Source organism: Mustelus asterias, chromosome 11, assembly GCF_964213995.1.
Source record: "Mustelus asterias chromosome 11, sMusAst1.hap1.1, whole genome shotgun sequence".
NCBI lineage: Eukaryota > Metazoa > Chordata > Chondrichthyes > Carcharhiniformes > Triakidae > Mustelus > Mustelus asterias.
Genome location: NC_135811.1, coordinates 65,523,247 through 65,549,128, shown reverse-complemented (window position 1 = coordinate 65,549,128; position 25,882 = coordinate 65,523,247). Strand labels below are relative to the sequence as shown.

The 25,882-nt window shown below is 46.1% G+C and overlaps 2 protein-coding genes across 3 annotated transcripts in view; both read left to right on the top strand.

Moving 5' to 3' along the window:
* Positions 1-25,882, top strand: part of LOC144500567 (uncharacterized) — a 1,101,151-nt gene that overhangs the window by 900,004 nt on the left and 175,265 nt on the right. Inside the window, exon 1 of one of the 2 annotated variants that reach the window (XM_078223692.1) lies at positions 13,034-13,047. The exons of the other annotated variant lie outside the window; for it this stretch is intronic. The gene's annotated coding sequence lies outside the window, so the exon portion shown is untranslated. Of the gene's footprint in view, positions 1-13,033; positions 13,048-25,882 lie in introns of those variants that run through there. 2 annotated transcript variants of the gene reach the window in all.
* LOC144500566 (kinetochore protein NDC80 homolog) overlaps positions 7,910-25,882 on the top strand; it is a 187,135-nt gene continuing 169,162 nt past the window's right edge. Inside the window, exons 1-2 of the mRNA XM_078223687.1 lie at positions 7,910-7,985; positions 10,529-10,628. Of these exons, the coding sequence (XP_078079813.1) occupies positions 10,543-10,628 (86 nt within the window). The 5' untranslated portion in view covers positions 7,910-7,985; positions 10,529-10,542. The remainder of the gene's footprint in view (positions 7,986-10,528; positions 10,629-25,882) is intronic.

Sequence of the window (25,882 nt, the reverse complement as noted above, 5' to 3'; positions counted from 1 at the left end):
TCCTCTCTAAACTATCCCGTGGTACAGGCAAGAGTCCAGAGATAACCACTCTGTCAGTCTTGGCCTTTAGTTTCCACCCCAACTCCATAAATCCCTGCCTAATATCCCCTTCCCCTATCCTCCCTATGTCGTGTGTCCCCACATGTACAATAACTTGTGGTTTATCTCCCTCCCCCCTAAGAGTCCTGAATACCCTGTCAGACACATCCCGGACCCCAGCCCCTGGTAGGCAACACACCAACCCTGAGTCCCTACCTTTAGTTCCGACCCTCCTATCTGTCCCCTTAATTGTGGAGTCCCCAATCACAAGGCCCAGTCTTTTACAGCCCCTAACCACCTGAGCTTTCTCACTCGGCTCACCCCCAGAGATCTGCTCTCTATGCTCAGTTGATTCCTCCTCAACTGTAGCCTCCAGCACCGAAAACCTATTATGGAGGGGAACCGCCCCAGGGGATTGTCTTCCCGATTGCTTCTTACCCCTCCTCCTGGCATTGACCCAAGCCTCATTTCTAGGAGTTACTATTTCTCTATAACTCCTATCAACTTCCACCTCCGCCTCCCGAATTATGCGGAGTTCCTCTACCTCCCCCTCCAGCTCCTTTACACGCTCCTCCAGAAGCTGCAATCTAATGCACTTCTTACAACTAAAATCTCCTGAAACACTACTGGATTTCCTCACCACATACATCCCACAGGAGATGCAGCATACTGCCTGAACTGCCATCCCTGAAGCCATTACCAGCAAGAAAAAAAGAAAACAAAAAACTTCCCCACACTTATAATTAGGTTAGAGGAGGATGGAAGGGTGGGATCCTCTACCAGTGTAGAGGATCGGGTATCTCCTCTGCACCAATTTATAGGGCTAGGGGCCCGAGAGAAAAAAAAAAACTACTACTGAGGGGGAACCACCCAGGTAACTGACTTTTAAAGTTAAAATAAAAACCCTTCCCAGACTCCTTTGCTGCCCACTTCTAGTTTTCACTTTCTTCGTCACTTCCTCGAAAAACTCGATCAAGTTCGTGAGACATGACCTCCCCTTCACAAAACCATGTTGTCTCTTGCTAATACGTCCACTTGTTTCCAAGTGGGAATAAATCCTGTCTTGAAGAATCCTCTCCAATAATTTCCCTGCCACTGATATAAGGCTCACCGGACTATAATTACCTGGATTATCCTTCCTTCCCTTCTTAAACAAAGGAACAATGTTTCCTATCCTCCAATCCTCTGGGACCACCCCTGTAACCAGTGAGGATACGAAGATTTCTCTCAAGGTCCCAGCAATTTCCTCGTCTCTATAGTGTTCTGGGGTCTATCCCATCAGGCCCTGGGCTCTTGACTACCTTAATGTTTCTCAAGAACCCCAATACCTCTACCTTTTTAATCTCGACATGACCCAAACTATCTGCACACACTTCCCCAGATTCATCATCCACCAAGTCCTTCTCATGAATTCTGATGCAAAGTACTCATTTAATACCTCGCCCATTTCCTCTGGCTCCATGCATAGATTCCCTCCCCTGTCCTTGAGTGGGTCAACCCTCTCCCTGGCTACCCTCTTGCTCTTTAGATATGTATAAAAAGCCTTGGGATTTTCCTTAATCCTGCTGGCCAATTACTTTTCATGACCTCTTTTAGCCCTCCTTACTCCTTGCTTAAGTTTCTTTCTACTTTCTTTGCATTCCACACTTGCTTCATGTGTCCCCAGCCTCCTAGCCTTGACAAATTCTCCCTTTTTCTTTTTGACTAGGCTCACAATATCTCTCATTATCCAAGGTTGTCGAAACTTGCCATACTTATCCTTCATCCTTACAGGAATGTGCCAGTCATGAATTCCTATCAACTTACACTTGAAAGTCTCCCACATGCCAGATGTTGATTTGCCCTCAAACATCTGCCCCCAATTTACATTCTTCAGTCCCTGCCTAATATTGTTGTAATTAGCCTTCCCCCAATTTAGCACCTTCACATGAGGACTACACTTATCTTTATCCATCAGTACCTTAAAGCTTATTGAATTGTGGTCACTGTTCCCAAACTGCTCCCCTACTGAAACATTTACCTAGCCAGGCTCATTCCCCAATACCAGGTCCAGGACGGCCCCTTCCCTCGTTGGACTATCTACATACTGTTTCAAGAAGCCCTCCTGGATGCTGCTTACAAACTCTGTCCCATCCACGGCCCTAGCACTAAGTGACTCCTAGTCAATATAAGGGAAGTTTAAATCTCCCTAAACAACAACCTTGTTACTTTTATACCTTGCCAAAATCTGCCTACATATCTGTTCCTCTATCTCCTACTGGCTGTTGGGAGGCCTATACTAAACCCCCAACATTGTGACTACACGCTTCCTATTCCTGAGCTCTACCCATATTGCCTCACTGTATGAGCCCTCCAAGGTGTCCTCCCACAGTATAGCTGTGATATTCTCCTTAACCAGTAGAGCAACTCCCCCACCCCTTTTACATCTCTCTCTATTCCACCTGAAACATTTGTATCCTGATATCTCGGATATCTCTATTTGTTTATCTCTTTCTATTTCTCCATCTCCATCTATTCAGCTAACTTTACTCATTCTGCTTTCTCTATGCATTTCGACATCTCCCGCTCCTTCTCTATCAATTTTACTAACTCCTTTTTTCTTTATCTTGATTTCTCCACCTCCTATTTAGGAGATTATCTGTTTAACAAACCTTATCACTTTCTTTTCCCCCATTCATTTTAAAGTCATTTGTTATTTCTCCAAAGAATCGCTGGAGGTTTCGAATTGAGAACAGGTTTGGGAACCTGCCACCGGCTTTACTTTTTTATGGATCCACCGTGATGTCTTTATTGCTGATGACGTAGCCCAGGAAGCAAAATGGTGTTCTGGTCACACTTCTCATTTAACATTAGCAGTAGGCACTCTAAGGCTGCTGTGAATCTCTGTTGTACTGTGAACCAACACATCATCAAAAAGGAACCCTTAAAGGCCCTGCAAAATGGGCACCATGCTTTGAAGTATTTCTAGTTCACAATTGATTTCAAATTGCGAAGGTTAAAGTAGAATCTGCCAAAGTGGGTAATAAATGTGTTCGGCAGCCTGGATCTTTCTGCATGGGGATGTTGCCACAAGCCACAGCTTTGAAAAGTTTGAGAGTTCAGTCAGGCCTTCATCCACTGAGGGCATGGGATGTACCTCACTGGTATGGTGTTATTTCACTGTGTAAGGTTGATTCAAATACTTTGACAACATCCTGCATGGCAGGCTAGTCTGGAAGGTTAGGTCACATGGGATCCAGGGAAAGCTAGCTAATTGGATTCAAGATTGGCTTGATGGTAGGAAGCAGAGGGTGATGGTTGAAAATTGTTTCTCGGACTGGAGGCCTGTGACCAGTGGTGTGCCTCAGGTGTTGGGACCCTTGTTATTCGTTATTTATACAAATGATTTGGATGTGAATGTACAAGGCATGGTTCGTAAGTTTGCGGATGATACTAAATTAGGAGGTATTGTTGATTGCAAAGAAGGTTATCAAAAATTACAGGGGGATCTTGATCAGTTAGGGAAGGTGGCTGAGGATTGGCAAATGGATTTCAATACATATAAGTGTGAGGTGTTGCATTTTGGAAAGTCAAACTAGGATAGGACTTATACAGTGAATGGTAGGGCCCTGGGGAGTGTTGAATAACAGAGAGACCTAGAAGTACAAGTACATAGTTCGTTGAAAGCGGCGTCACAGGTAGACAACGCGGTGAAAAAGACATTTGGCACACTGGCCTTCATCAGTCAGAACATTGAGTATAAGAGTTGGAACATTGTGTTATAGTTGTATAAGTTGTTGGTGAGGCCGTACTTGGGAGTATTGTGTACAGTTTTGGTCACCCTGTTATAGGAAAGACATTGATAAACTGGAAAGAGTGCAAAGAAGATTTATGAGGATGTTGCCAGGACCAATGGGTCTGAGTTATAGGGAGAGGTTGGCCAGGCTAGGACTTTTCCTTGGAACGTAGGAGAATGAGGGGTGACTTTATTGAGGTGTATAAAATCATGAGGGACATAGATAGGATGTACATACATAGTGTTTTTCCCAGGGAAGGGGAATTGAAAACTAAAGGATGTAGGTTTACGGTGAGAGGGGAAAGATTTAAAAGGGACCTGAGGGGCAACTTCTTCACGTAGAGGGTGGTGCGTACATGGAATGAGCTGCCAGAGAAAGTGTATGAGGCAGGTACAAAAGCAACATTTAAAAAGCATTTGGTAAGTACTTGGTTGGGAAAGTTAGAGGGATATGGGCCAAACATGGGCAGTTGGGACTAACTGGTCAGCATAGACCAGTTGGGCTGAAGGGCCTGTTTCTGCACTGTATTACTCTATTCCACGGGAACGGAAAGAACTTTTTCAGTGAGTGATCTGATGCACGTAAGCAACTTTGGGGATGGTCCCAGATGGGTCCTTGGGATCATTATCTTACCAGAAAACAGGATCAGTATCTTACCCGGTCAAAGTTCACGGTAAAACCCAACAGGACCAGCTCAGCAGCAGGGACACATTGCCCGAGCTGCTCCTCCACCGGCCATGGAGATAGCTACTGCCAGTGCCAGCCCTCAGCTTACTCCAAATTGGCCCCTCTGGATAGTGAAAGTATGGACTCGGAGATGGAGGGTGAAGAAGTGGATCTCTGGGCTGAAGTGGAATCTGAGGAGGAACCTGCTTCAGTAACTCTGTGATGCTTCCTCCTAAAAGGATCCCCTGTTCGGTTTACACTGCCTGACCCAGAAGGACCTCCACCGAGCTTCTCACAGCGGGGATGTTGGAGGAGACAGGGACCCAAAGGGGCAGGGTGGGGTGTTATGATGACTACGAAGGCTATGGGGGATCATCAATAGATATCCCATGGCCTGTGTGGAGTAAGAGCTGCCTTATTGAGCAAGCAGAGGCTTGCCCCATGGGAAGCAGCCAGTGTTATAACTAATGATAACATGTTGTGAGGGTCAGCTGGCCAGGCAGACAATGTAACCATTGGCAATATGGTGTGGTGGTCAGCTGACTCGGTATAAATAGAAAGCAGCTGGGGATTGGAGGGAGCATTTGTGGCCTGAGTGGTGGTGTTTGTGTAACAGTAAATTTTTTGTCATTCCCTTGCCTTTTCCTTGCATACCTACATTTTTTTCCTCTTCAGATGATTTAATTCTCTTTTGAATGACAAGACTGAATCTGCCTATAGCCCACTGTCAGACTCATTCCTCCCACTCTGGTCATGATTGCTCCTTTTGCCAATCACCTTAAACTGGTTTACTCTGGTCCTCCTTCCACTAATGGGAAAAATATTTTCCGCATCTAAGGAACATTTAAGCGGTTATTGGATAGGCACATGGAGCACACCAGGATGATAGGGAGTGGGATAGCTTGATCTTGGTTTCAGATAAAGCTTGGCACAACATCGTGGGCCGAAGGGCCTGTTCTGTGCTGTACTGTTCTATGTTCTATTTACTTCAGGCCTTCTCTTCTTCAATCTATGCTTGAAATTAAAGTTCACCTCTGATTCTTGGAAATATTTTCTGCACTCATTCTAAATTTTATCAGCACTTCCTTGCTTTAGTCCTCTAGGTGCCTGTTTAGACTGCACAAGATCTCAATCGGCCCGATCACCTGTATCCCAGCTCCCTCTGTTCCACTGTCAATTCCACATATCACTTGACCATCATTTTGCTGAGCTTTTTATGCTGTTTTGAACTCATTTTTTCACTCACTTTTTATGTTGTTTTGAACTTTGGATGGCAGTGGTTAGCACTGCTGCCTCACAGTATCAGGAACCCAGGTTCAATTCCCGGTTTGGTTCACTGTCTGTGTGGAGTTTGCACGTTCACCCCATGTCTGCATGGGTTTCCCCCGGATGCTCCGGTTTTCTCCCACAGACTGAAGGAAGTGCTGGTTAGGTGCATTAACCCGAACAGGCGCCGGAACGTGGCAACTAAGGGAATTTCACAGTAACTTCATTGCAGTGTTAATTAGAACATAGAACATAGAACATTACAGCGCAGAACAGGCCCTTCGGCCCACGATGTTGCACCGACCAGTTAAAAAAAAACTGTGACCCTCCAACCTAAACCAATTTCTTTTCGTCCATGAACCTATCTACGGATCTCTTAAACGCCCCCAAACTAGGCGCATTTACTACTGATGCTGGCAGGGCATTCCAATCCCTCACCACCCTCTGGGTAAAGAACCTACCCCTGACATCGGTTCTATAACTACCCCCCCTCAATTTAAAGCCATGCCCCCTCGTGCTGGATTTCTCCATCAGAGGAAAAAGGCTATCACTATCCACCCTATCTAAACCTCTAATCATCTTATATGTTTCAATAAGATCCCCTCTTAGCCGCCGCCTTTCCAGCGAAAACAATCCCAAATCCCTCAGCCTCTCCTCATAGGATCTCCCCTCCATACCAGGCAACATCCTGGTAAACCTCCTCTGCACCCTCTCCAAAGCCTCCACATCCTTCCTGTAATGTGGGGACCAGAACTGCACACAGTACTCCAAGTGCGGCCGCACCAGAGTTGTGTACAGTTGCAACATAACGCTACGACTCCTAAATTCAATCCCCCTACCAATAAACGCCAAGACACCATATGCCTTCTTAACAACCTTATCTACTTGATTCCCAACTTTCAGGGATCTATGCACACATACACCTAGATCCCTCTGCTCCTCCACACTATTCAAAGTCCTCCCGTTAGCCCTATACTCAACACATCTGTTATTCCTACCAAAGTGAATTACCTCACACTTCTCCGCATTAAACTCCATCCGCCACCTCTCGGCCCAACTTTGCAACCTGTCTAAGTCTTCCTGCAAACTACGACACCCTTCCTCACTGTCTACCACACCACCGACTTTGGTGTCATCAGCAAATTTGCTAATCCACCCAACTATACCCTCATCCAGATCATTAATAAATATTACAAACAGCAGTGGCCCCAAAACAGATCCCTGAGGTACACCACTTGTAACCGCACTCCATGATGAATATTTACTATCAACCACCACCCTCTGTTTCCTATCCGCTAGCCAATTCCTGATCCAATTTCCTAGATCACCCCCAATCCCATACATCTGCATTTTCTGCAGAAGCCTACCATGGTGAACCTTATCAAACGCCTTACTAAAATCCATATATACCACGTCCACTGCCTTGCCCCCATCCACCTCCTTGGTCACTTTCTCAAAAAACTCAATAAGGTTAGTAAGGCACGACCTACCTGCCACAAAACCATGCTGACTATCACCTATCAATTCATTACTCTCCAAATAACTATAAATCCTATCCCTTATAATTTTATAATTGCAGCCTTACTTGTGGCTAATAAATAAACTTTCACTTTTAACTTGAACAGTTCAACGTTGCGGAAGGTTCCCTTCTCACTCACTCCTCTTACTCCTAGTCAGTATCACAGCATCATACAATCTCTACAGTGCAGAGGGAGGCTATTTGGCCCATCAAGCCTGCATCAACAACTATCCCACCCTAGCCCTGTAACCCCACATATTTACCCTGCTAATTCCTCTGACACTAAGGGGCAATTTAACATGGCCAATCCACCTACCCTGGGGATTTTCACAGTAACTTCACTGCAGTGTTAATGTAATCCTGCTTGTGACAATAATAAATAAACTTTAAAACGTTATCTTTGGAGTGTGGGAGGAAACCGATGCAGGCATGGGGAGAATGTGTGTGTGCGGTTTGCGCTGTGAGGCAACAATGCTAACCACTGTGCATCCCATGTTTGCTGCTCAGTGTTCCCGAACTCTATCTCCCCTCCAGTTCCCCATTGGCATCCAGGGCCCATCAACTCATGGACCAGGCGCCCGCAAATGACATCATATCCGCTCAACTGACGCTGCCTGGTGGATGATGTATTTCCGGTTCCGGTGACCGTTGTTTTGATGCTGCTTCAGGCGCCAAATCCAAACGAGAGAGGCACCGAGTGAAGCAGAAAGAAAGCGAGGGTGAGGCAGCGGGAGAGGGAGACGGGGTGAGGCAGCGGGAGACGGGGTGAGGCAGCGGGAGACGGGGTGAGGCAGCGGGAGAGGGAGACGGGGTGGGGGTGAGGGTGAGGGTGGGGGTGAGGGTGAGGGAGAGGGAGACGGGGTGAGGGAGAGGGAGACGGGGAGAGGGAGACGGGGTGAGGGTGAGGGAGAGGGAGACGGGGTGAGGGAGAGGGAGACGGGGTGAGGGAGAGGGAGACGGGGTGAGGGAGAGGGAGACGGGGTGAGGGAGACGGGGTGAGGGAGAGGGAGACGGGGAGAGGGAGACGGGGTGAGGGAGACGGGGTGAGGCAGCGGGTGACGGGGTGAGGCAGCGGGAGACGGGGTGAGGCAGCGGGAGACGGGGTGAGGCAGCGGGAGAGGGAGACGGGGTGAGGCAGCGGGAGAGGGTGACGGGGTGAGGCAGCGGGTGACGGGGTGAGGCAGCGGGTGACGGGGTGAGGCAGCGGGAGACGGGGTGAGGGAGAGGGAGACGGGGTGAGGCAGCGGGAGAGGGAGCACTGACTGCAGCCATGGGAGGGGAGATGATTTCGGTCGGGGAGGATGGGGACAGGGGCGGTCAGTGGGCAGAGGAGGAAAGCTCTCCCAGCCGGTGATGGTGTTTTCTGTGGATTTCCTATGAAAGCAGTGCAGCCAGAGTCACGGAACTGATTCCAGGCTGAGTTTGGTGTTTGCACAGTGACGGTGGGGGCGGATATGGGGGCAGCCAGCAAACTGGAGTTAAACCACAATCACAACAACTATCATTGATTAAACTGGTAGAGCAGGCTCAAAGGGCGGAATGGCCGACTGCTCCTAAATTCTTTGCACCTATTTCTGCAACATTCCCCACGTTTTATAATTCATATATCGATTTATACTTTTCAACTGTTCCAAATTAGACATTCATATTCTGACTAGAACAACTAGTATATAGAACAGCACAGAACAGGCCCTTCGGCCCACGATGTTGTGCCGAGCTTTATCTGAAACCAAGATCAAGCTGTCCCACTCCCTATCATTCTGGTGTGCTCCATGTGCCTATCCAATAACCGCTTAAATGTTCCTAAAGTGTCTGACTCCACTATCACTGCAGGCAGTCCATTCCACACCCCAACCACTCTCTACGTAAAGAACCTACCTCGGACATCCTTCCTATATCTCCCACCATGAACCCTATAGTTATGCCCCCTTGTAATAGCTCCATCCACCTGAGGAAAAAGTCTTTGAACGTTCACTCTATCTATCCCCTTCATCATTTTATAAACCTCTATTAAGTCTCCCCTCAGCCTCCTCCGCTCCAGAGAGCACAGCCCTAGCTCCCTCAACCTTTCCTCATAAGACCTACCCTCCAAACCAGGCAGCATCCTGGTAAATCTCCTCTGCACTCTTTCCAGCGCTTCCACATCCTTCTTATAGTGAGGTGACCAGAATTGCACACAATATTCCAAATGTGGTCTCACCAAGGTCCTGTACAGTTGCAGCATAACCCCACCACTCTTAAACTCCAACCCCCTGTTAATAAAAGCTAACACACTATAGGCCTTCTTTACAGTTCTCTTTACAGTTCTATCCACTTGAGTGGCAATCTTTAGAGATCTGTGGATATGGACCCCAAGATCTCTCTGTTCCTCCACAGTCTTCAGAACCCTACCTTTGACCCTGTAATCCGCGGGTCCAGATCCTTTATTCAAATCCACAGGCCTCTGTCAGAGCGAATGGTCATATTTCTGAAGTCTTTGGACTCAAGAGGAGGTCAAGACAGGATTGTCCTCTGTTCCCCCTTCTGTTCACTAGATGCATAGAATCCTGAGCACAAATGGTGAGAGACAGTAAGGACATATAAGGTGTTATAGCTGGGGAAGAAGAGCACAAATTGACATATTCTGATCACATCCTGCTATACTTATCAGATCCTACAACATCCATATTCTTTCTGAAAAGAGAAGATTATAAAGTTTGGCTATTACTCAGGTTACAAAGTTAATGTTGATAAAACTGAAGTCATGGAAATAACTTCCCTGAGGATAGGCTGAGGGAGCTCGGTCTTTTCTCCTTGGAGAGACGAAGGATGAGTATATGTTACAGTTAAAGAAGTACTGTTGTAGTAAAAAATAGTAATTTGACTGCACATATTTTTCAGACCACTCCTAATGGAATCATAGAATCTACAGTGCAGAAGTAAGCCATTTGGCCCATCGAGTCTGCACTGACCACAATCCCACCCAGGCTCTATCCGTTTTACCTAGCTAGCCCCCTTGACACGAGTGCAATTTAGCACAGCCAATTCACCTAAGCCGCACAACTTTAGACTCTGGGAGGAAACCCATGCAGACACAGGGAGAGTGTGCAAACTCCACACAGACAGTGACCTGGGTCCCTGGTGCTGTGAGGCAACAGTGCTAACCACTGTGCCACCGTGCTGCCCATAGTGGCAGAATTGTGAGGAAGTATGATATATTTGTACGCAAAGTAACTTTCATAGTTTGTTTCGGGTTTAACAGTGCAAATTCTTTATATTTCAGTTCAAAGCAGCAAAATGAATCATAGTTCCAACAGCCACAGAGCATTGCAGCCTCACAGGATGAGTGAGGCCACCAGATATGGGCTGATAACACCTCAAAGGTATGTTCAACACCTTGTTTTGCTATCGGTGTACCACCGTACAAGGTGAATTTTACAGGTGGAAACCACCACATTGGAAGAGAACATAAGTAGGTACAGGAGGAGACCATTTTGTCCCTACAACTTGTTCTGCCATTCAATTTTTAAAAATTCTTACTTGGGATGTGGTTCTCCTGGCAAGGCCAGTATTTATGACGTTGACCAGATGGTGATGAGCTGCCTTCTTAAACTGCTGCAGTTTATGTGCTGGAAGGAGGGACGTTTGAGGCAGTAGCCTAGCGGTAAAGATCCATTTTGATTTGTGGCACATTACAAACACATCTTGCAACTCAAGCTGCGCTTCCATGAGGTGCTGTGGGCCATCAGCAGCATAATTGTGTACAGCCACAATCTGCAACCTCATGACCTGACATATTCCCCGATCTATCATTATCGCCAAGGGTTGTGGGACCTTCAGTTCATGGTTTGATTTGATTTATTATTGTTGCATGTATTAGTATACCGTGAAAAGTATTGTTTCCTGTGCGCTGAACAGACAATATACCGTACATAGAGAAGGAAAGAGATTGCAGAATGTAGTGATACGTTATAGCGAGGCTGTAGAGAAAGATCAACTTAGTGCAAGGTAGTTCCATTCAGAAGTCTGATTGCATCAGAGAAGAAGCTGTTTTTGAGTCGGTTGGCATGTGTCTTCAGACTTTTGTAACTTTTTCCACATAGAACATTATAGCGCAGTACTGGCCCATCGGCCCTCGATGTTGCACCGATCAGTGAAACCAATCTAAAGCGCATCTAACCTACACTATTCCAATATCATCCATATGTTTATCCGATGACCATTTAAATGCCCTTAATGTTGGCGAGTCCACTACTGCTGCAGGCAGGGCATTCCACGCCCTTACCACTGAGTGAAGAACCTACCTCTGACATCTGTCCTATATCTATCACCCCTCAATTTAAAGCTATGTCCCCTCGTGCTAGCTATCACCATCCGAGGAAAAAGGCTCTCACTATCCACCCTATCTAATCCTCTGATCATCTTGTATGCCTCTATTAAGTCACCTCTTAACCACCTTCTCTCTAACGAAAACAACCTAAAATCCCTCAGCCTTTCCTCATGAGACCTTCCCACCATACCAGGCAACATCCTAGTAAATCTCCTCTGCACCCTTTCCAATGCATCCACATCCTTCCTATAATGCGGTGACCAGAACTGTACGCAATACTCCAAATGCGGCCGCACCAGAGCTTTGCACAGCTGCAGCATGACATCATGGCTCCGAAACTCAATCCCTCTACCAATAAAAGCTAACACTCCGTACGTCTTCTTAACAACCCTATCAACCTGGGTGCCAACTTTCAGGGATCTATGCACATGGACACCCAGATCCCTCTGTTCATCCACACTACCAAGTATCTTCCCATTAGCCCAGTACTCCTGCTACTCCTTCCAAAGTGAATCACCATACACTTTTCCGCTTTGAACTCCGTTTACCACCTCTCAGCCCAGCACTGCAGCTGATCTATGTCCCTCTGTAACCTTCAGCACTGTCCACAATGGAAGAAGATGGAAGAGAGAATGTCCGGTGTGCGTGGGGTCCTTAATTACGCTGGCTGCTTTTTCGAGGCAGCGGGAAGTGGAGACAGAGTCAATCAATGGGAGGCTGGTTTGCATGATGGATTGGGCTACATTCACGACCTTTTGTAGTTTCTTGTGGTCTTGGGCAGAGCAGGAGCCATACCAAGCTGTCATACAGACAGAAAGAATCTTTTCCGTGGTGTTTCAGTGGAAGTTGGTAAGAGTTGTAGCGGACATGTCAAATTTCCTTAATCTTCTCAGAAAGGAGAGGCGTTGGTGGACTTTCTTAACTATAGTGTCGGCATGGGGGCACCAGGACAGGTTGTTGGTGATCTGGACACCTAAAAACTTGAAGCTCTCGAACATTTCTACTTCGACCCATTGGTGTAGACGGGCACGCCCTCCACTATGCTTCCTGAAGTCGATGACAATCTCCTTCATTTTGTTGACATTGAGGGAGAGATTATTGTTGCCGCACCAGTTCACCAGATTCTCTATCTCTTTCCTGTACTCCTCGTCATTGTTTGAGATCCGACCCACCATGGTGGGTCTTGAAACTTGAAAGCACTGTTTAAAAAAGGAGGTAGACAAAAGGCAGGTAACTACAGGCCGGTTAGCTTAACACCCGTAGTTGGGAAAATGCTGGAATCTATCATTAAGAAAGAAATAGCAGGACGCCTGGAAAAGAATGGTTCAATCAAGCAGACGCAGTGTGGATTCATGAAGGGAAAGTCATGTTTGACTAATTTACTGGAATCTTTTGAGGATATAACGAGTGCGGTTGACAGTGGGGAACCGGTAGATGTGGTGTATTTAGATTTCCAGAAGACATTCGATAAGGTGCCTCACAAAAGGTTGCTGCATAAGATAAAGGTACACGGAGTTGGGGGTAAAGTGTTAGCGTGGATTGAGGATTGGTTATCTAACAGAAAGCAGAGAGTCGGAATAAATGGGTGCTTTTCCGGTTGGCAATCAGTGACTAGTGGCGTGCCGCAGGGATTGGTGCTGGGGCCCCAACTATTTACCATATACATGGACGATCTGGAGGAGGGGACCGAGTGTAGGGTAACAAAGTTTGCGGATGACACAAAGATGAGTGGGAAAGCAAATTGCGTGTAGGACACAGAGTCTGCCGAGAGATTTGGATATGTTAAGTGAGTGGGCAAGGATCTGGCAGATGGAGTATAACGTTGGTAAGTGTGAGGTTATCCACTTTGGAAGGAATAATAGTCAAATGGACTATTATTTAAATGGTGAAAAATTACAACATGCTACTGTGCAGAGGGACCTGGGGCTCCTTGTGCATGAATCACAAAAACTCAGTTTGCAGGTGCAGCAGGTGATCAAGAAGGCAAATGGAATGTTGGCCTTTATCGCGAGAGGGATGGAGTATAAAAGCTGCAACTGTACAGGGTACTGGTGAGGCCGCACCTAGAGTACTGTGTACAATTTTGGTCCCCTTATTTAAGAAAGGATATATTAGCTTTGGAAGGGTTAGGGTTAGGTTCACCAGGTTGATTCCGGAGATGAGGGGGTTAGCTTATGAGGAGAGATTGAGTAGACTGGGCCTGTACTCATTGGAGTTTAGAAGGTTGAGGGGAGATCTTATAGAGACATAAGATAATGAAGGGGCTAGACAGGGTAGAAGCAGTGAGGTTATTTCCACTTACAATGGAAACAAGAACTAGGGGGCATAGCCTCAAAATACAGGGGAGTCAATTTAGAACAGAGTTGAGGAGGAACTTCTTCCCCCAGAGGGTAGTGAATCTTTGGAATTCTCTGCCCAATGAAGCAGTAGAGGCTACCTCGTTAAACGTTTAAGTCACAGATAGATTTTTAACCATGGGAATTAAGGGTTATGGGAAGCGGGCGGGTAAGTGGAACTGAACCCACTATCAGATCAGCCACGATCTTATTGAATGGCAGAGCAGGCTTGAGGGGCTAGATGGCCTCCTGCTCCTATTTCTTATGTTCTTATGAAAATCATATTGGAGGGGAATTTGGCCACATAGTCAGAGGTGTTTAAGGAGTATAGTAAGGGGCTGAGAACACCGACTTTGCGGAGCACCGGTGTTGAGGATGATTGTGGAGCAGTTGTTGTTGCCTATTCTTACTGATTGCGGTGGGTGGGTTAGGAAGTTCGGGATCCAGTTGCAGAGGGAGGAGCCGAGCCCCAGGCCACGAAGTTTGGGGATGTGTCTCGTAAGAATAATGGTGTTAAAGGCTAAGCTGTCGTCTATGAATGGGAGTCTGATTGAGGTGTTCAAGGGTTGAATGTAGGGCCAGGGAGATGGCGTCTGCTGTGGACCTGTTGCGGCGGCAGGTCAACTGCAGTGGATCCAGGTGATCTGGGATGCCAGAATTGATTCGTGCCATAACTAACATTTTAAAGCACTTCATGATGATGGATATCAGAGCCACCAAATGATAGTCATTAAGGCACAGTGCCTGGCTTTTCTTTGGTACTGGGATGATGGTTGTCCTCTTGAAGCAGGTAGGGACCTCAGGTTAGTGTAATACCCCGCCAACTGGTCCGTGCAGGATCTGACTGCTTGTCCGCGTACCCCATGCGGGCCAGTTGCTTTCTGTGGGTTGACTTTTGAGAAGGCTGCTCTGACGTCTGCAATGGTGATCTCGGAGTCAGGTTCATTCAAGGCTTCCGGGGTGGAGGACGTGCTCTCGCTGACCACTTGCTCAAAACAGGCATAGAATATATTGAGCTCATCAGGGAGGGGTGCATTGGAACTGGCAATTTTATCTGCCTTCATCTTGTAGCTTGTTATGTCTTGCAGACCTTGCCATTGTTGTTGGAGTCCATGTGGCTAGTCTGGGATTATAGCTTGGTCCAGAACTGTCTTTTGACAGCTTTGTAGATTATATCTGGCTTCTTTGTCTCGATGTGGAGATACCGGCGTTGGACTGGGGACTGTGTCTTTATATGCCCTGTTTGTGGACAGAACTCCCACTTACCTGACGAAGGAGCAGTGCTCCGAAAGCCAGTGGTTTTTGCTACCAAATAAACCTGTTGGACTTTAACCTGGTGTTGTGAGACTTCTTATGTTCATAGATCATAGAATCCTACAGTGCAGAAAGAGGCCATTCGGCCCATCAAGTCTGCACCAACCACAATCCCCCCAGGCCCTATCCACATATCCCTACATATTTACCCTCTAACCCATGCATCCCGGGACACTAAGGGGCAATTTAGAATGGCCAATCAACCTAGCCCGCACATCTTTGGACTGTGGGAGGAAACCGGAATGTTCTTTGTATAGGTCAGGGTCGCTTGACTTGAACATCTCAGACCTGGGCTTCAGCAGGCAATGGTGTTCACCCATGGTTTCTGGTTGGGAAACATGTGGATTTGCTTCTTTGGCGCAGTCTTCTACATACTTACTAATGAAGTCAGTTCGTGTACTGGTGTACCCGTTCAGGCTGGTTGCAGAGTTTTTAAATACTAACCAGTCCACTAACTCTAAGCAGTCCCGTAGGAGATCATCCGATTCCTCAGACCAACATTTCTTTGATGGATTCTCCCCTTTCAGATTTTGCTTGTGAGCCGGGAGCAGGAGCACAGCCTTGTGGCCTGATTTACCAAAGTCTGTGTGGGCGATAGAGTGGTCGGCATGTTTGATATTTCTGTAGCAGTGGTCTAGGATGTTTGGGCCTCTGGTGGAACAGGAAACATATTGGTGGTATCTTGGTAGCTCTTGAGCTTGGCCTGATTGAAGTCCCCGGCCACAATGAATAAGGCCTCGGGATGCTTTGTCTCAAGGTAATTTGTGGTGGTGAGTGAAGGAGAGCATGAAAGGAGCAGTACCTGGACTGGTAACTCAGACCCAGAGTAATGTTTTGGGGACTCACAATCCCATTGGAGATTCAAATCCCACCAGGGCAGGTGGTAAATTTAAATTGAATAAAAAAAAGTTGGACTTTTAATTCCAGACGATGATCATGAAACCATTGTCGTAAATAGCCATCTGGTTCACTAATAGAAAGCTGTGGAGACCAAATCACAATGTATTCAAGAAAGAGATAATTTTTTAGATTTTAAAGGCATCAAGGGGTATGGGGAGAAAATGGGAATTGAGATGGAGGATCAGCCATGATCATATTGAATGAATGTCTGTTAATGAAGGAAATCTGCCATCCTTACTGGTCTGGTCTGCATGTGACTCCAGAATCTTAGCAATGTGGTTGACTCTTCATTGCTCTCTGAAATGGCCTGGCAAGCCACTCACTTCAAGGATAATGAGGGTGGACAACAAATGCTGGCCCAGAAGACTGCAAAGGTTATGTGCCTGAACAAGATTCTACCAATGGCATTGAAGAATTGTGCCCCATAACTAATTGTGTCCTTTGCCAACTGCAAGACCGGAATTTACACCGCTCTGTGGAAAATTGGCCAGGTACATTGTTGGAAGGTATTTGAGACAGAATCTACAGGCATTTAGAGATGCAAGGAGTGATTAGGGACAGTCAGCATGGCTTTGTGAGTGGAAAATCATGTGTCTCAAATTTGATTGAGTTTTTGGAGGGGTAACCAAGAAGGTAGATGAGGGCAGTGCAGTTGATGTTGTCTACATGGACTTTAGCAAGGCCTTTGACAAGGTACTGCATGGTAGGTTGTTGCATAAGGTTAAATCTCATGGGATCTGGGGTGAGGTATCTAAATGGATACAAAATTGGCTTCTTGACAGAATGTGGAGATGCCAGCGTTGGACTGGGGTAAGCACAGTAAGAAGTCTCACAACACCAGGTTAAAGTCCAACAGGTTTATTTGGTAGCAAATACCATAAGCTTTCGGAGCACTGCTCCTTCGACGAAGGAGCAGTGCTCCGAAAGCTTATGGCATTTGCTACCAAATAAACCTGTTGGACTTTAACCTGGTGTTGTGAGACTTCTTACTGTTCTTGACAGAAGCTAGAGGGTGGTTGTAGAGAGTTGTTTTTCAAACTGGAGGCCTGTGACCAGCGGTGTGCCTCGGGGATCAGAGCTGGGTCCACTGTTATTTGTCATTTATATTAATGATTTTGATGAGAATATAGGAGGCATGGTTAGTAAGTTTGCAGATGACACCAAGATTGGTGGCATGGTGGACAGTGAAGAAAGTTATCTCCGATTGCAACGGGATCTTGATCAATTGGGCCAGTGGACTGACGAATGGCAGATGGAGTTTAATTTAGACAAATGCGAGGTGATGCATTTTGATAGATTGAACCAGGGCAGGACTTACTCAGTTAATGTAGGGCATGGGGAGAGTTACAGAACAAAGAGGTCTAGGGGTACATGTTCATAGCTCCTTTGAAAGTGGAGTCACAGGTGGACAGAATGGTGAAGAAGGCATTCGGCATGTTTGGCTTCATCGGTCAAAACATTGAATACAAGAGTTGGGACGACTTGTTGAAGTTGTACAAGACATTGGTAAGGCCACACTTGGAATACTGTGTACAGTTCTGGTCACCCTATTATAGAAAGGATATTATTAAACTAGAAAGAGTGCAGAAAAGATTTACTAAGATGCTACCGGGACTTGATGGTTTGAGTTATAAGGAGAGGCTGGATAGACTGGGACTTTTTTCTCTGGAGCATAGGAGGCTGAGGGGTGATCTCATAGAGGTCTATAAAATAATGAGGGACACAGATCAGCTTAGATAGTCGTGTTGTGGGAAAAATGCCACTTGTGAGTCAGGCTTGAAGGTTTCAACAATACAGTTTTATTTGACGAAGCTTCGTGGAGAAAAGGCACTAACAAGCAGCAAAACCTTCTCTCAATGAGACAATAGAAGCGGTCCATCTTTATACCCTTTACACAATAGATGGACCGGACATCTAGCCATTATCACATCATTGTAATCAAGTAGGTGATTGATCGTTAAACACATCGTTATAGACAAATACAGACAGATACAGACATAAGCATGTTAACATCGCATTGTTCTATGAATGGATACATTTCCTACGGCAGTGACTCTCAATGACTTTAGTTTCGGCCTATTCATACAGTAGTTGGTTTTCCTGCAGTTATGTATTCCCGATCCCACCTGTAGTTAATCTCATTATCTATCCCTATTGTCCTTATCTTTAAGCCCTGGCTGGCTTCCTGTAAGATTTGATTCCTGCATGTTTAACTTTGGATAGCTGTCTGTCCTTTATGTTTTAATCTCAGGTGGCTGTTTGTACTGAAAGTCAGTGTCTGTTTAATGTCTTTTTCCCAGGTGACTGTGTGCCAGGCCACCATCTTATGTGTACCCATCTGTATATTTTTCCTCCTTCAGTCCCCGCTTTTGGTCGGATTATGAGTTTCACTAATCCTTAGACCAACAGTACAATTTTTATATGTATAATTCTTTGTTCTTCTTTCCTTCTTCGTTTCTTCTGATGTCTTTGGGGATCTTCATCGGGGTTTCTTCTTCGATGTATACACTGGCTCTAGTCACCATCACCTTGCAACAGACTTTTAGGCATCCAACAATGAGACAACAGACAATTACAATTGAAATGAGTATGACCAATCCATGTAATAAGTAAGATTCCCAGGACCCCCCCACTAGCCATTCCAGCCAGTTACTTCCTTTCTTGGGTCCCTGTCTGAAGCTATCAAGTTGTTCTCTGATGCTATTGATGACCTGTGTAATGTTATAGGACTCATCTGTGACATGGGTTATGCATTTATTGCCTATAATTGTACACACACCCCCTTGTGCTAACTGATAGTCCACTGCGTATCGTGTCTGTTGTGCATATAATCTGAGTTCAGCCATTTCTTGGTTAACAGCCTCCAGTGCTTTTGAAGTGCTGTTTCCCAGGACTGTTAGTCCACAAAGAATATGATCCTATTCTTTGCACTAATCACTCCTGCTGCCCCCCAGAGATAAGGCTCCAAGGAACCCATATCCCAGTGAGGATCCCATTGTGCCCGGGGCTTCCCAGTCAGCGCAGAATTCTTTGCTGATGTCCCGAGTTACTATTCTCCTCCAAATATGCCCCTTCTGAGGCATGGAACAGTCAGTGGTCCGATTGTTCCTACTGCAAAACAGTTTGGGAGGTTTTGTGTTTCTGTTATGTAAGTACCATTGAAGAGGAACATATATCCCTTCTTAGCCCGGTAACATTTAGTGTCTTGATTATGAGTTTGTTCATATTGCCAATTGTTCGGTTTACTTGACTCCCCGTTTGATCCCACCACCTGGTAAGTATCAAATGGGTATGTCCATTTGGCTGAGCTTACGTGAGTTCCATTCCATTGTCCACAAATAAGCTGTCTTCCCGCGGTTATATTCGGACATTTCTGTTCATCACAAGTGCAAGTAAACTGTCCCTTAACCCGGCAATGTTGAAGGACGCACTGCGTCTGTACGCAGGAATCATTCTTAGGGACCAAGGCATAGGCACATCCCCATCCCTGCCCCATAAAACAAAGCGGATAGCTTGCAGTATCTGAACAAGGTTCTCCTCCCCCCTGTTGGAACCCTCTGCACACAGGATCTGTGGGGTTTACAAGTCCCACACATCTCCCCTGTCTACCTCTTTTATATTTGCCAATTTGTCCCTTACAGGGTGTATCTGATGTATCTACAGTATATAAGTCATGAGGAGTCCACCCAGGGGTGGCTACAAATAGGGCTTCAACCGATTGTGCTAACGGGTAACATACAGTTTGATTCCCGTGTAAATGTATGTGAGCTTTGTAAAACAAGTTATCCTCCAATCCAGTTAAAGTTACAGTCGCGACAACGCAAAGTAGTACAGTTACATATGCGATTACATATATATTCGCAACGATCAAATATCAAACCTAACACTATAATTCATATAATCTTTACAAGTTATATTATCTATTCAACCCGCGCGCGCCAGTCGTTCTTGCTTGCAGTCTTTGCCTGTGTTGGGGAAAGCATTTTCGTTAGTTCATCGATTTAATTACTTATTTGCCCCCTTGTATAGTTTTAGCTGCGTCCAATGCTTCCAGACCCCTTTCCCTCTTATGTCTATACAGGCACAGGTGTCTCCACTAATTATAACTTCATATGGCCCATTCCATTTTGGTGCAAACCCTGGTTTGTCAGGTAATGTTTTTACTAGGACGCGACTTCCCACTGTTGGGACGTCAGGGAGCATTTCAAGCTCTCTCTCTGCGTCTTTTATTTCCTGATTGTCCTTTACCAATTTGCGCATCCCTTTTAGTTGGGTGCTTAGTTCCAGAACATATCTCCTGATTTTATCTTTTAGTGGACCTACATCGGTCCTACCTGTTATGATGCTTTCAGGTAATTGCATCGCCCGTCCTGTCATTAGCTCATAAGGGGTTAATCCGGTGATCCGGTTTGTGGTAGCTCGTGGGCAATACCTCTGTCCACATTTTCCCTGATGTTTGTATGGCTTTAGCTAATGCATTTTTTAATGTTCTATTCATGCGTTCCACCATTCCAGAACTCTGTGGGTGGGAAGGGATGTGAAATTTTTGTTTTATCCCCATTAATTGGCATAGTGTTTTTACCACCTTTCCAGTGAAGTGCGTCCCTTGGTCCGAATCGATTTGTAGGGGTACACCCCATCTAGGGATTACCTCTTCTGCCAATATCCTAGCCACCGTGGTAGCAGTACAATTTGTAGTAGGGAACGCTTCTACCCACCTGGTGAACTGGTTTATAATAACCAGACAATAAGGTTTGCCATGGGATTGTGGTAGTGGCCCTGTGAAATCTATTTGCAGATGTTCCCAGGATCCCTTTGGTCTCGGCTGGTGTCCCATTTTAATTTTTATGGGTCGACCAGGGTTGTGTTGCGCGCACGTCACGCATTGGTCACAGTGTCGGGCTATATCTCTTCCCATTGCTTTCCACCACCATTCCTTTCCTATACTAGTTATCATGGCCTCTCTACCCACATGCGAGAGTCCATGGTGTAGTTCCAATAGGGTGTTTTGTATGCACTCTGGTGCTATTACCTTATCTTCCCATCTCCAAACGTTATCAGTCCCTTTGGCTGCTCCCTGTGCTTTTCATTTCTCCTTTTCCTCCCTTGGGGTATCCTCATGTAAGTCCCGAATATCTATTTCGTCACCTGCCTGTTCTGTTGCTGCTATTGGCAGCTCGCCAATTGTCTCCTGTCCTAAGGCTAACTGTGCCGCCCTGTCTGTGGCTTGGTTCCCTTTGAAATTTAACCAGTCTGGGTTATCTCTTCCTGGCTCTTTCTGGTGCGCTTTAATTTTGATTACTGCGGTTTCTCTAGATTTCTCGCTAGCTGTCAATAATGCCTCAATTCTTTGCTGGTGCTTAATAGGGGTCCCTCCTGTGGTTATGAACCCTCTTCTTCCCCATGCTGACATGTAGTCATGTATGATTCCGAATGTATAGCGACTGTCTGTATAGATGTTTACCGTTTTACCTTTAGATAACCCTAGTGCCTGTGTGAGTGCCACTAGTTCTGCCACTTGCGCGGATGGACCTTCATCAATCCTTCCTGACCTTACTGTCTCTAATTTGTCATTCACTACTGCCCACCCTGTTTGGGGTGATCCTTCCACATATTTGCGTGACCCATCCACAAAAAGGGTCTCCTCAGCTGTTATTAAGGGTATATCCTTTATCTTACCCTCTTCTTCATCCCTATCTATATCTTCACAATTGTGTGGCTCTCCTTCGTCTAAAATCACTTCTGTTGGGTTATTCCCTGTATCCCTTATTATTACCACGGACTTGCTTGGAGGTAGGAGGACAGCTTCCCACTTAGCCCTTCTCATGTTTGAGTCTGACCTTAGTTTTCCCGTGTTCAACATTTCCACCAAGGTGTGTTTGGTGTGAAGGATTATATTCCCTGCCACGATTACTGGCTCGCTAACCTTTACAGCCCAGGCGACTATCCACCTTGGCAGTCCGGTAATTACCGGCCCTTCTGCTGTGGAATAATATCCTATGGGTCTCTTTCTGTCGCCATGGTCTTGTGTTATCACGGCGGAATAGAACCCTCCATCATTGCTACAATGGATATGGAAGTCCTTATTAGAATCGGGTAATCCTAGTCCAGGGGCTGATATCAGTTCTGTTTTTAGTTTAGTGCAAGCCTCTTCCTGCTCGGGTCCCCATTCTATGGGATCTAAAGCTGGTTTTCCCCCTTTGACTAGTCTTTGTATGGGTTCTGCTAATTTTGCGAACCCTGGGATGAAACTCCGGCTATAGTTGAATAGTCCCAGCACCTTCCTGACCCCTCTTACGGTGACGGGTCGTGGCATTTGTTGTATTGCCTTCTTTCGGTCCGTTGGCATTTCTTTAAGTAAGTTTGCGGACGACACGAAAATGGCTGGACTTGCAGATAGTGAGGAACATTGTCAGAGGCTACAGAAGGATATAGATAGGCTGGAAATTTGGTCAAAGAAATGGCAGATGGAGTTCAATCCTGATGAATGCGAAGTGATGCATTTTGGTAGAACTAACGTAGGGGGGAGCTATACGCTAAATGGCAGAACCATAAAGGGTGTAGATGCACAGAGGGACCTGGGTGTGCAAGTCCACAGATCCTTGAAGGTGACGTCACAGGTGGAGAAGGTAGTGAATAAGGCATATGGCATGCTTGCCTTTATAGGACAGGGCATAGAGTATAAAAGTTGGGGTCTGATATTGCAGTTGTATAGAACGTTGGTTCGGCCGCATTTGGAATACTGCGCCCAGTTCTGGTCGCCACACTACCAGAAGGACGTGGAGGCTTTGGAGAGAGTACAGAGGAGGTTTACCAGGATGTTGCCTGGTATGGAAGGGCTTAGTTATGAGGAGAGATTGGGTAAACTGGGGTTGTTCTCACTGGAAAGACGGAGGATGAGGGGTGACCTAATAGAGGTGTTTAAATTATGAAAGGCATAGACAGAGTGAACGGTGGGAAGCTTTTTCCCAGGTTGGTGGTGACGTTCACGAGGGGTCATAGGTTCAAGGTGGGGGGGGGTTTAACAAGGATATCAGAAGGACATATTTTATGCAGAGGGTGGTGGGGGCCTGGAATGCGCTGCCAGGCAAGGTGGTGGAGGCAGACACACTGGGAACGTTTAAGACTTATCTAGATAGCCACGTGAACGGAGTGGGAATGGAGGGATACAAAAGAATGGTCTAGTTTGGACCAGGGAGCGCTGCGGGCTTGGAGGGCCGAAGGGCCTGCTCCTGTGCTGTATTGTTCTTTGTTCTTTTGTTCTTTAAGTCCTTGGGCTATAAGGAGTCCTAGGTATAGGATCTGTGTTTTCCCGATTTGTGTCTTTTTGGGGCTCACCTTTAACCCTGTGGCTTTTAATTCATTCAGTACTAAATATAAGGCTTCTTGATGTCCTGAATTGGACTCTGAAGCTATCAGAATATCGTCTACATATTGTAGGACCGTACTACCCTCTGGCAGTTCTACTCTGTTCAGGGTGTCACTCATTGCTCGATAGAATATAGCGGGGCAGTTGTGGAATCCCTGTGGTAAACGAGTCCAAGTGTATTGCTTGTCTCCCCCTGTAAAGGCGAATTTGTCTTGGGATTCGGGATCCAATGGTAAGGACCAGAATCCGTTGGCTATGTCCAATACTGTGAATATTTTATGCTCCTGTGACAGTCCAATCAGGATTGTCGAAGGGCTTGCTACAATGGAGTGCAATTTGGACGTGACTTTATTGAGTCCGGTGTAATCTATCGTGAGCCTATAGCTTCCGTCAGGCTTGCTCACTGGCCATGTTGGGGAGTTAGTAGTGCTTGTGGTTTCTCTCCGAATCCCCCTTTCCACTAATCCTTTAACTATCTCCACTACAGCTTTTTTTGCCTCTGGTTTGATTGGGTATTGTCGGTGTGGCTTATGTTCCGGTCCCTTTATTGGGTCCGTTTTAGTCAAACTGGTATCTAACTTTGTTTTAGCCCATACTCCGGGGACAGAGGCACAGATGGCTCCGAACCCTCCTGTTTCTAATTCCTAATTTCTGGTGATGAAACTCTAATAGTTTCGAGGTGACTTGTAAGTTTCCCTATTCTCGTTTTCTGACCGTCCTGTCTTGGCCAGATTAATTCTCCCTTTCCACAGTCTATCATATTCAGTCTCATATTCTTTCATCAGATCATTTCCCATTATTGTACCCTCGTTATTTTTGCACACATAAAACCTCATTGGTATATACAGATTATTTATCTCTACTAACGTGGTCTTGCTCAGGTAGGCAGGTGTTTTGTTCCCTCCTATCCCAGTCAGGTAAATCATTTTATTTGTAGTGGGTAAGGGTATGTCGGTGACAGATATGGATGCCCCTGTGTCCACTAGCATCTCACATTGCCTGCCCCCTACTAGTGCTGACACGTAAATCCTTCCCTCCTTCTCACCCTTGTGGATGGGGGCTGCAGACCGTCAAACTTGCTGACCCCGGAGGTCCTGTGGTTCCTCCGGTTCTGCTGTAGTCATGGATCGGGTCGAGGGTTTCCCATGCTTATTCCAACACACTGCTTTTGTGTGTCCATATTTATTACAGTGGCTGCAATGTTTCCCACTGTTCCCAAATCTGTTCCCTTTCCGTGGAGTCCCGCAATCCCTCGCAAAGTGTCCTTGCTGGCCACAATTGTGGCAAGTCAGTTTAGACTTTGTTCCATTCCCATTACTGTAGGCTGCTACTCTTTCTAGCCTTGTTCTTGCCTGGGATTTCTCTTCTCCCAGTACTCCGCTAGCCCACTCTACCAATTCATCGTAATCTTGAGACATAATCACTCCCATTTTTAGGATGACCTGGTGAGCGCTGGAGAGTCCATCCTTAAAAACCTGGATGAACGCTCTTGTCCTGAGCACTCTTGATATACCTGGAACAACCGTTCTCCATATTCAGAAGCTCCTTCCCCGTTTAACTGTTTTGTTGTGGTAATTCTGCTCCAGTTAGTGGGAGCATTCCCTAATACCCTCTGAATCTCTGCTTTAAACTGGGTGAAGGGTGCCTGTTGGGCATCTATCTCTGATGTTAGGGCGACTGCATGTGTCCACCATCCCCCATTATAATCCTGTGCTGGAGGAGCGGCGGGTCCACCTGCTACCTGCCTCCACTTATCTGCTGGACATGCTGCCCTGATCAGCTGGTGTACGTCTCTCAGGTGTAATTGGTGTCCTACCCAGATTGTGTCTAATTCTTCCCAGAATTCAGTGTTTGCGCTTCTAGGTTGTAATTTACCCAGGGAAGCCATTATCTGTTGTCTCTCACCTGGGGTGAAGGGTTGATGAGTTGCCTTTGGTCGCGCATTTGGGTTACTGATGCTAAGTTGTGTTCTAGCGCTTCCCACTCCTCTGGGGAAGCGGTTGGTTCCTGCTGTGTGGACCCGTAAGGAGGTAGAGGAACAGTTTCCCCTCTCCATTGCTTTTCTTCTAAAACCTGGTTTTGCTTTTCCAGTTCCCTCACTCGGGATTCTAATTCTCTAATCCTTTCTTTATCTTCTCTCCACTTCTTAGTAGAGGCGACTACTTGCTCAATTAGACCAGCTAACTGATGTGTTAACATTACTCCTATCTTCTTTGCCTTGTTTCTCTTTTCTTTATCTATCCACGCTCTCTGCTGCTCTAAGGTGTGAGAAGTATCCCAGCCATCCTTTTACATTCTCTTTATTAACTCTTTCCTGTCTGTCATGTAAATTTCAATGAGGGATCCTGCAGGTCCCCTTTTAACTTCATTATCTGCCATTTCACAGAC